At 36.3% G+C, this 10,205-nt stretch overlaps 1 protein-coding gene across 1 annotated transcript; it reads left to right on the top strand.

Annotated features, from left to right (window-relative positions):
* Positions 1–7,827: 7,827 nt before the first annotated feature.
* On the top strand, positions 7,828–10,205 carry cunh1orf52 (chromosome unknown C1orf52 homolog). The gene is made up of 3 exons (XM_038295097.1): positions 7,828–8,257; positions 9,053–9,263; positions 9,433–10,205. The coding sequence occupies exons 1-3, from the start codon at positions 7,973–7,975 to the stop codon at positions 9,585–9,587; spliced, it is 651 nt and encodes a 216-aa protein (XP_038151025.1). The 5' UTR covers positions 7,828–7,972; the 3' UTR covers positions 9,588–10,205.

The raw sequence follows: 10,205 nt of genomic DNA, 5'->3' as shown, positions 1-10,205 counted from the left end.
GCAAAGCCAAGAGATGAAAGCTGAAAAAATATTTTTGTGATTCATCTTTATTGCCATTATACAAACACAAGAATGTGCATAACAAAATCTCATTTGGGGCATAGTGGCTTACACAGCATAGAGGATTAAAAATAATAAGCAAATGTTTTTGTTTGTTTTTACTCCTTATGTTGTCAGAACAGGAGCAATAAAGTGAAAATAGTTAAATAGTAGAAGAGAGAGTCTGAAAGAAATTGATGGCTTTAACAACCCCAGGTAAGAAGCTGTCTTTGAGTCTGTTTCTTCATTCTGTGATGTTTCTGCAGCACTTCTCTTGGTGTAGCAGTACAAACAAGCTTTGGTAAGGGTGTTAGGGGTCAGTATCGCGTAACCGAGTCAAGATCTGGAAGACAACATCCCTCAATACACTGCACTGTTTTGTCTACTCGGGCAAAGTCATTATTTTACCAGTAATGGGCAGCTCTCATCACACACTGTTGCACTTGGTTTACAACGTTAACAAGGGTTTAGTGCAGCTGATGTGTTAAAGAATTTCTATATTCATAACACACTTTAAAAAACAAAGTACTGTGCATGTTCATAAGAACTAAAAGGAAGGTAAACATTTTTTTTAAAGCAATTAACCATACAAGGTTGTAAGTATGATCAATAGAATTAGAAATAAAAAAAATTGCTGCTGTCTGGAATTTAAAGCTGCTTAAGTTTTCAAATGAGAATCCAAATAATTTAAAAATCTAAAAGACCCTCTCTGCTGGTCTCAAACTGAGTCCTGGTAACAACTACTAGCTTTTGTCCCACAGATCTACTAGAGATAAGTGACTGTAAACACTCTCTGAGATGCATTGATGACATACCATTTACTGTAGACACTTGAAAACTAAAAAAGCATTATATTTATTTTAAAAACATTTCTTAAAGGAAATAAGCAGCCAATAGAAGAAATTTAAATTTTTGGGTGATGTATTCATACAGTGCGGAGTGGCGGCCTAGTGGTTAGGGCATTGTGCTTGGAATCCAGAGGATCTTAGTTCAAGCCTCACTTTGACGGACTGCCATTCTGGGTTCCTGAGCAAGATCCCTAACCCTAGGCTGCTCCTCAGGCGCCGCACAATGGCAGCCCACTGCTCCCCAAGGGGATAGGTTAAATACAGGTAAATTTATCCAAATTGAGATCAATAACAGGCAATTATTATTATTATTATTATTATTATTATTATTATTATTATTATTATTATTATTATTATTATTATTATTATTATTATTATTATTATTATTATTATTATTATTATATTATCTTAAAGCCATCTCAGATTATAATACAGCAGCTATATAGGTAATTGAATAATCTGAGAAGTGACTTTTCAGTCACTGCGATATGGCTTAAACATGACTGAAACTTCTCATAAATTCAGGAAACTGCAAATATTTGTGTAGCAGATCATAAAATCAGCTTGAAAAAAAGAATTTGGAACTTGGCCTAAAGTTTAAGAGGACTGTAGGATCCAAATTACTCTTCCTAAGACGCGTTTGACCCCACAGCGCTTCCTAAGAACATATTTTCCAATGGAGCAAGGTTTCAGAGGAAGGAGACCATAGAGAAAATCAAAGCCTCAGGAAGGGTAAGGGGTTGAGTGGGCTTTGTGTGTGTTTAGTCCATATACGTGCACACTGCAGGATACCATGGAACACGTGATGAGGATGATGACCCCTAACTACCACTCCAGTCACCTGCTGATTGTCCTTTTGACCCGATTTCTCACACCTTCTCCCAATCCTAAATCGCCTTTTCCCTAAGTCTTCTTTTTTTTTCCCTGTCCTTTCTGAAATTTCCTTCTCTTAGCCACATCGCTTGGATACTGTTCTGGCCTCCAGCCACGAGCCCTAACAAGCCACGATGCAAAACAGTGGCTGGAGTTGGTGTAAGAAGCCAAGGAATGCCACCTCTCCGGTTTAAAATTGCATGGAGCTGTATTAGGTGACCAGCATAAATGCAATGCTGGAGTCTATGTGTAGTCTTGTGTGTCTGGAGGGTACAAAAACAGGAGGCTAAGGAATGAAATGCAGTGAATGAAAAGAGGGGGGAAAGTTGCCAAACGGAAATACTCTAAAGCAATTGAAAGTTAGCTAAGGCAAAGTGTGCAGAAATAAGAATAATAAAAGTATTCAAATATTTTAAATTGCCTATTTTAACAGAAATGTCTTGTTATCATGAGTCTCAATTTGCTCTCTTCTGCAAAGAAAGAAAACAATATGCACAGAATATAGATCATAGATTCTTGCCCCTGTATGTTATCCTATAACCTACAATTCTGCTTCATGTGAAAGGTCATTAGCCCAAACCAGATGTACTGTAGCTGCTACTTTAACTGTATTTAATCTTTTGGCAATTTTAAAATACTGATTTCTTGGTGGAATTAAGGTCATAGGAATGAAAATATTTAAATTGATTCCCAAAATGCCTAATTCTAAAGGTACAGGTTGCTGCAAATGAAGCTATGCCGATAAAAGGAAACATCTGGGTTTTATGAGTACATCAGCAAACCACTTTTTATCTTCCAAGTGATTTTTGGCAAGATGGCTTTAATTATGCAGCCCATAAACAGGGTCACAATGATAAACTTTAAGAATAAGCTAATAAAATTAGGAATATTTGCAATGACGGAATCAAACGTCTTAAACAACAGGGGTCTGGTTATTGAATGCTTAACCCACATTATTAACAGCTTATCCAAGTATGTCTCTTCGCCAATTTAGACATCTAAACTTTCCTCTCATCCATAAAGGGTCAAAGCTTTTAAATTAGTCAAATACTGAAATACTCAGCCCAAAATCTGTTTATAATAACTCTTAGAAAGTCTATTTATTTTTCTTTAATAAGCTCACCCTAAAACACAATACAAATATGGGTTGGGGAGCAGAGTTGTGGTTTTGCCCATGAAAAAATTGGTAGATTCTCTCTAACAAAACCAGCTTTCAAAAGAAGTGGTATAATGGTATTTAGTGGCATCTCCCTATTTGAAAAAGCAGTCTAGCTACAAACCAAAAAGATTATTTGGCTGCGTAATGTTAGATTATGTCACTGCAATTTTGAGTCAGTCCACCTAACCCTTATAAACAGGCCCACAGCAAGATGCATCCACATCTGCTTGGCAACTGATAAAATGTTCTAAGGTTTTAAAGCCTCACTTTGACTTCTTTAAGCGTTGTCCTCTTCATCCTGGATAAATCATGCAATCTGTTTCTCAGCTGAAAGGCATATAGTCAGTTGCAGATTTCAGTCAAAGATTAAGTTGGCAGGTTTTAAATTTACATCACTTTTTGTGATGCCATTACACTCGAATGTGACTACGGCAAGTTAGGCCTATATTAACTCTAGATCCTGCACAGACTGATAAAGTACTCTTTATAAAATTATCTATGTAAACAAACCTCGTCATCATTTCAAAAGACGGGTAAAGTGGATGTTGTGGAAGCAATTTTGTACCATTACAGCCTCCATATTGTTGGAGGAGAAAGTGGTTCATGTTGCTGCAGTCCACTGGCCATTAAATGTCGCTGAAATGTACTCTAGGTTTAGGTTTATAATATTGATGCAAGGATAATTTTTTTTCAGATCCAATTCAATACCGATACATGGGCTGACTGTATCAGCCGATATCTAATACTGATTAGAAATTACTGTTAAATTAATTAACTTTATACCTTATCATCGTGACATCATGCTTGACATGGTAAAAAAAAGAAAAAGGTAAGAAATTAATTAGACAGCTGGAGACAGGACCAGCACTCCTCGCGACCCCGCTTGGGATAAGCGTGACAGCAAATGGATGGATGGATGGATGGATGGATGGATGGATGGATGGATGGATGGATGGATGGATGGATGGATGGATGGATGGATGGATGGATGGATGGATGGATGGATAAATCATCACTAGCTGCTCAGTGTGCTCTGTGTGATGACATAATCAGTGTTGCTATCATAAAATTGAAGTTGTTTGATCGTTGTAACTGTATTACTGTATCAGTAAAAAATAGAAATTATTGGATCAGAATGCTGGATCAGCAACTCTGATTTCCGATCCAGCTGATTTGACAGCACTGGAGCCGATCTCTAGTTTATAGACAAGAAGAAACTTCAAATAAAGCACTACAGAGCCCAGGTTGACAGATTTATTTAATTATGATTTATTTCAGAATTTGTAATCAGGTTTTACTCTTATTAAGAAAATCTCTGCTTGTACTGTAAGAATACCAAAAAAAGATTTGGGTCTCCAACAAGTGCAATGATACATGAGATGTAGATCTAGCATTTGGATGCTGCCCTTGGGTGGTAGCTTGGGTTTGGCATGGAGGTGTCAAAGGTGGAGTAGGGCTGCAGTTACTGTTTAAACTGAGACAAGTTTGAGCCACGGATCATTGTCCCCTCCTGTTTGAACCCGCCCTCTTCTTCCATTATTAAGTTCCACTGAAAATGCCTAATGTTAATTCTGGTCATCTACTATGATTTATCAGTTCAAAAAACAACAACCAAAATAGTTTATTTCCAGGGTAATATACTCTAAAGGGTTTTGTAATTAATATTTATATAACAATTCGGGAAAATAATTCAACCAGCTCTTTGTTTTATTTATTGACTGAAATTGTTGTGCATTTTTTCGTAGACTGATTTTAAAAATGCCCACAGGCCTTTTAGGGGAAGGGAAGTTGATTCAACCCCCTGAATTTTTTTACCTGGCTAAAACAAACCCTGAGGCTATAAATCCTTATGCTTTCAGTGAAAAAGGAGCTCTTTTTCTTCTTGGCATCGTGGTTGTGCTGCTCACTGACAACCTACCTATGTATATAATTGCTCATGGGTGATACTTCAGCCTAAGAAGCCAGACTGATAGTGTGTAGGACTTATTTAGTTATACGAACACACATTATTTTATGGGAGTCCTCCAAGTAAATCAGTTTGTGGTAAGAAGAACCTTTTAAACTGATTGGTTGAAGTGACACCTGGATCCCGCCAACCAATAGTTTGTTTTAGCAAGTCACGTTAACAAAAGAAGTAGCAGCATACACCATGAGGAACCACGGCAACTTACGCGGATGCTCTGTTATTCCTTTAAATTTTAATTGCGGCTTCTGACTAAACAGATGTGATAGCTGCATTGCACTGCCATGTTTATTTTGGTTTAGGAGCTGCTGCTGCTTCTAAACCCACACTCACATTTGTTTTATCTGATTGCACAATTGTTTGTTAATTGATGATATGAAGAATGGTTAGAGGGTTAGAAAGTGTGGCCCGTTTTAAACCATAATACTGCAATGTGATTGGGCATCTTTGGTTGGACTCTTACTATTGAAGCTGGGGTGGTACAAGATGGAGACATCTAGAAGATTTGTGAGATCAAAAACACCACATGCTTTGGTTCTGCAAAAGGCAGGGTTCACCTGGGACTGGCCACCAGTATATCAACCAGACATACTAAAAGACAGATCCCAACCAACTTATCCCAACCTGGAAAGAACCTGTTCATGTACAGGGAGAATGTGTAAACTTCCAGTTTACGAGGAAGCCATGAATAAAGACCAGGACCTTTTCTACAAGATAAGACTGCTCCAAGCTTTTTCAACATGCAGCCCTTGCAAATATTCTCACTTTTTACAATTATTTCTTCTTGAATATCATAGAGGATGTTTGAAAGGTCAGAGAGGAACAGAGGAGAATATCAGCCTCCAAGTCTTCAAGATAAATAAATTAAAGAATAAAATTAAAGTGATTGTTGAGAAAGGTGTAAACTAATTTTGTCATGCATTTTTTTATTGACTAGCTTTTAAAAAAGTCCAAATTAAAACTCCTTTTGGATGGTGTTTATTTAGATGTGTGTCTAATTTTCAAAGTAGAGCAAACTTAATGGATTAAAGAAAACGTTTCTTTTATCTGAATGTACAATTGTGTGTTAATTGATGATATTAAGAATGGTTAGAGGGTTAGAAAGTATGGCTCTTCAGCTTCGTGTGGAATTTCTCACATGCAAACCGAAGAAAAAAGGGTGCTGATGGAAGAGCCATTTGCAGCAGCAACTGGATTAGAGGCGTCATGGTGACTAATTTTCCAAGCGCCTGCATCTTTAAAGTATTCAAAAGACAATAAGGAAATGATCAAAGCTCTAAATGCATAAATCCTAAAATCAGTGTTTGCTTATTTAGAGGGATTAGATGAAGGTGGCAATGCATGAAGATGAATAACTTATATCCTGGACCTTGTCTCAAAAAATGCATTTCAACTTGTATTACATAGCTTTCTCTGTATTTATTTTTCTTACTTTCTAAATGTCCAGGAGATCAATAAAAAAAAGACTATTCCACTGACAGGTAAATTAAGTTTGAATGCTACTGAAGTGTGGTTTCACGTCACCATTTGGATTTGGAGCAATAAGCAAAAGCAGATTTAATTTAGTCCAAAAATTAAAAACTCACTGGAAAGCAATCCCTTACAGATTGTATTTGTGATACATAGAAAGTGTGGAAGAGAGCAGTTGTATTATGTTCTTTAGAGAAGATTGTTGTGGGATTGTGTATCTTAAACATTGTGGTAGGTTTTTGAACTGTGCATGAGGGCAAAGCCTGGCACCTCTTAGTCTAGCTTAAGGAGGATCCTAAACACCTAAACATTGTTTGGCTTTCCTGAATACCTTCTAATTATCAAAAGGGCAGAGAGAAGAGATGTTTTAATCTTTAGAAAATAGCAGGGGGTCACGTCGAAAATGGAGGTTTTGATAAGTGTGAGTGCACTTACTGCAACACAGCACAAATATTAATCATACAGATGTTAAGTTATTTTTTGCAAAAGGTATGAGATGTCAATTAAGGACCTGAGTGAGAAGTTAGATGATATATAATATAGGACATGTTGAATTAACGACGCATGGTAAATTCGATGCGTTTGTATAACATTGCCGCCATCTGCTGGTTAAGACATGGTATTGAGTCACATTTAAAACAAATCAGTATCAACTGTTGATTGTTTGACTTCCCAAATTCAGTTGTCTGAGTTTCAAGTCCCGGACCACAAAGTCTATGAGGCTCCTGAAATGGCTCCCGTTTGTTTGTCTCTATTTTTTTCCTTCGGAAAAGTAGTAAGTAAAGGATGATAGAGAACAGCAAAAAATAAATAAATAAAAATAAATAAATAATAACAATAATAATAAAAAATTTTAAATTATAGTTGACAAGGAAAAAGATGGAAATTGAGAATGATATTTATAACACCATCCTGATCTAAGCCATAACCCTTTAATTTTATTTTTCTATAACGCTCGTTGAGTTTAACTGGAAAATGCCCAGTTTCAATAGACCATTGATTTGACAAAACAATAGTTTCCCTGTCACATAACGTGTACCATGGACCAGGTTGTATTAGTCAGTTAAAACAAATGTATTTTTACGCAAAAAAAAAAAAAAGTTGCTATGTGTACGTTCATATCCCGAGTTAATGATACTATCTTTAAAAAATAAAAATTAAAAAATACTAGATTTTTATTTATTTTAAAGGCACGGCTTGAGCCTAAATGAAAGTTATTCGGGGTGTGAAAAAAATGCTATGATTAGAAAATAAAAATTGTCAAAGCTCCTAAAAGTGTCCTAATCTCAGGGTCGTGGATTAGAGCCGCCCAATCGGCGCTCACTTAATTTTCATTACTTTTTGCAGAGAAATCTACATAAAACAAATAAATATCTTTTAAAAATATATACACAATTTTGATAAAATTTATGTAACATATTTTTGCTTGTTTTATACGTTCTCCTTAGAGCTTTACGACTGCTCCACGACAGTACTAAACCGCTTTACGACTGTTTTGGAAGCTCTTTCAAAATGGAGTAGCCCGTTAGCATCATCTTAAGCCAAGTATATTTTGGCCTGTTTTTCTCTTCAAAGACTTCAACAGAATATTCTTCGTTTGACATTTAAATAATTACAAAAATGACAGATGAGAAGAAATCGGGCTCTTTGGGCTTCTTCTCGAGTTATGACGATTTAAGCGACAGCAGCAGCGACTCGGACGAGGAACGAGATGGTCGAAAGAAGAAAGCGGGGAACGAGGCTCAGGACAGCGGGTCCGAACAAGCAGCGAAGCGGACAGCCGGTGGAGCTGCTTTACCGAAGCCTGATGAGCTTTTCCGCTCCGTGTCTAAACCCACTTTCTTATACAACCCACTGAACAAGGAGATAGACTGGGACAGTCTGACTGTCAAACCCCCTGAGGAGGTGAAGACTTATTGCATTAGAAATACAAGTCTGCTGTAAGCCTCTTTGATAAAAGCAAGAATAAACTGCACTGTTTGTTACAAGTTGTTTAAAAAATATAAATTGTTTAATTTTAATTGTTTTATAAAGAATACATTTAGATTGTGGCGTCAAAGCTGGAAGAAGCTCTGGTCAGATGAGGCCAAAATCACTTCCAGGAAAACTGGGGACTCTATTCCTCAGCATTTTTGGGGGCGTTTTATTTATTTATTTATTTTTTGACATGATTGGAAAATGAAGGAAAAGGGAGCAGAAGACCGCAAAAATAAAGTGATACCATTAAACATGTGAAATGAGAGCCTTTAGTTATTTATTGAAACAATAAGAACATGCATCAAGATGTAGAAAAATGCTGTTCACAGAGCCTCTACACGAAAATTCACCAAGGAGCTATTTCCCTCACATCTTTTCTATTTTTTCCCCTACTTTCTGGCGAGTTTGTTGAAAATATTTATCTGATTATTTTTTCTCTATGCTTGGTCATTCATGCTAGATATTTTTTTTCTTTCGAGAAAAACATAATATGAGGAAAAAGTCACAAAGTTGAGAGAATTTAGTCGTAATGAACATTTGAGATATTATGAGTTAATTCTCATAATATTACGACTTTATTCTTGAAAACAAAAATAAAAAAATCTCTAGCCTCGTCCTAATACTTCATCATTTATTTTATTGTACAGAGGCATCCAATAACATAGAGGTATCAATTCATCTGTAGCTAATATTTCCACCTTGTATGCTTTTATTTTATTTTAGCCTGCAAAAGAATTCAAACCGTGGAAGACAAATGCAGTCCCGCCTCCTGAGAGCTATGTTGCAGAACCTGAGAGGAAGAAGGGGCCTCCCCCAGGAATGGACATGGCAATAAAGTGGTCCAATGTTTACGAAGACAATGGCGAAGACGCCCCCAATGCTTATTCAGGCAAAGCCCGTTTCTTGCCTGCAGAGGAGCAGCCGTCTGACTCAGGTGAGTCCTGCAAGATAACCGTCATTTCTGCTTTTTACTTACTGAAAGATTTTATTGCAACATCATTGTTTCTTGGTTGTACATGCTCTGAGATCAAACATAATTGTAATAATAAACAGCATTAGAAGATTTATTTTCCCTAATCTCTTCTACCACTCTGCCCTAAAAGACGAAGAGTCTCAAACGCCCTCGATATCGGCCAAGAAACGGCGAGTGGAGACGTTTCAGCAGAAGGAGAAGAGGAAGAGGGATTTGGGACAAGCCACCTCAGACAAGAACTTTGTTGAAGAGGAGAAAAGGATTCTCAGGCAAAAGGCAGAATGAAGCACAATCAGATTAAGATTTAAGCTTTATCACCACAGGACATTGACACATATCTTCATTTAGGACAAGAAAGCAGTGTTCTTCAAAAACGTTGGCTCATTTGTATTTATCTGCTGTGAAGTGTCGTTTTCTAATAGAGTTGTCTTAGTTTTGTTTTCTGTTGTGTAATTTGGTTTTCTATTACTGAGGAGTATGTATGAAATTTTAAAATATCCAGAACAAACCCTACATTTTTGTTGAAGTTTAAATATTTTGAAATTTGTCATTGATTTACAAGAATATCCAGGCCTCTGAAAAACTTTTGGGTTAGTTAAATATGACAAATGATTCAAGACAGATGACATTTCTCAATTGGTAAATATAGTTAAAGAATAATCCCAAAAGTCTCAATTGTTTGGGTTTAAATTATATTTAAGTTGCTAACTGGGTGAACACAAAACCTGTTTTGTTTTTTCAGTCCTTTTATGTAAATGAACTGTAATCTTTGACTGTATTGGCTTTATTCGTATCTAGCATTTCTATTTTTTTATATGTTCATATGACTTATTCATTGTGACTTTCCTTCAAACAAATGTTTGAAATGGAAAAATATTATTAAACCCCGGTTTCAAAACCTGA

The sequence above is a fragment of the Cyprinodon tularosa genome, unplaced genomic scaffold (assembly GCF_016077235.1).
Source record: "Cyprinodon tularosa strain WSP-4 unplaced genomic scaffold, ASM1607723v1 ctg35, whole genome shotgun sequence".
NCBI classification, from domain to species: Eukaryota; Metazoa; Chordata; class Actinopteri; order Cyprinodontiformes; family Cyprinodontidae; genus Cyprinodon; species Cyprinodon tularosa.
The sequence above is the reverse complement of the archived record's forward strand: the minus strand, read 5'-3'. Positions and strand labels throughout refer to the sequence as shown.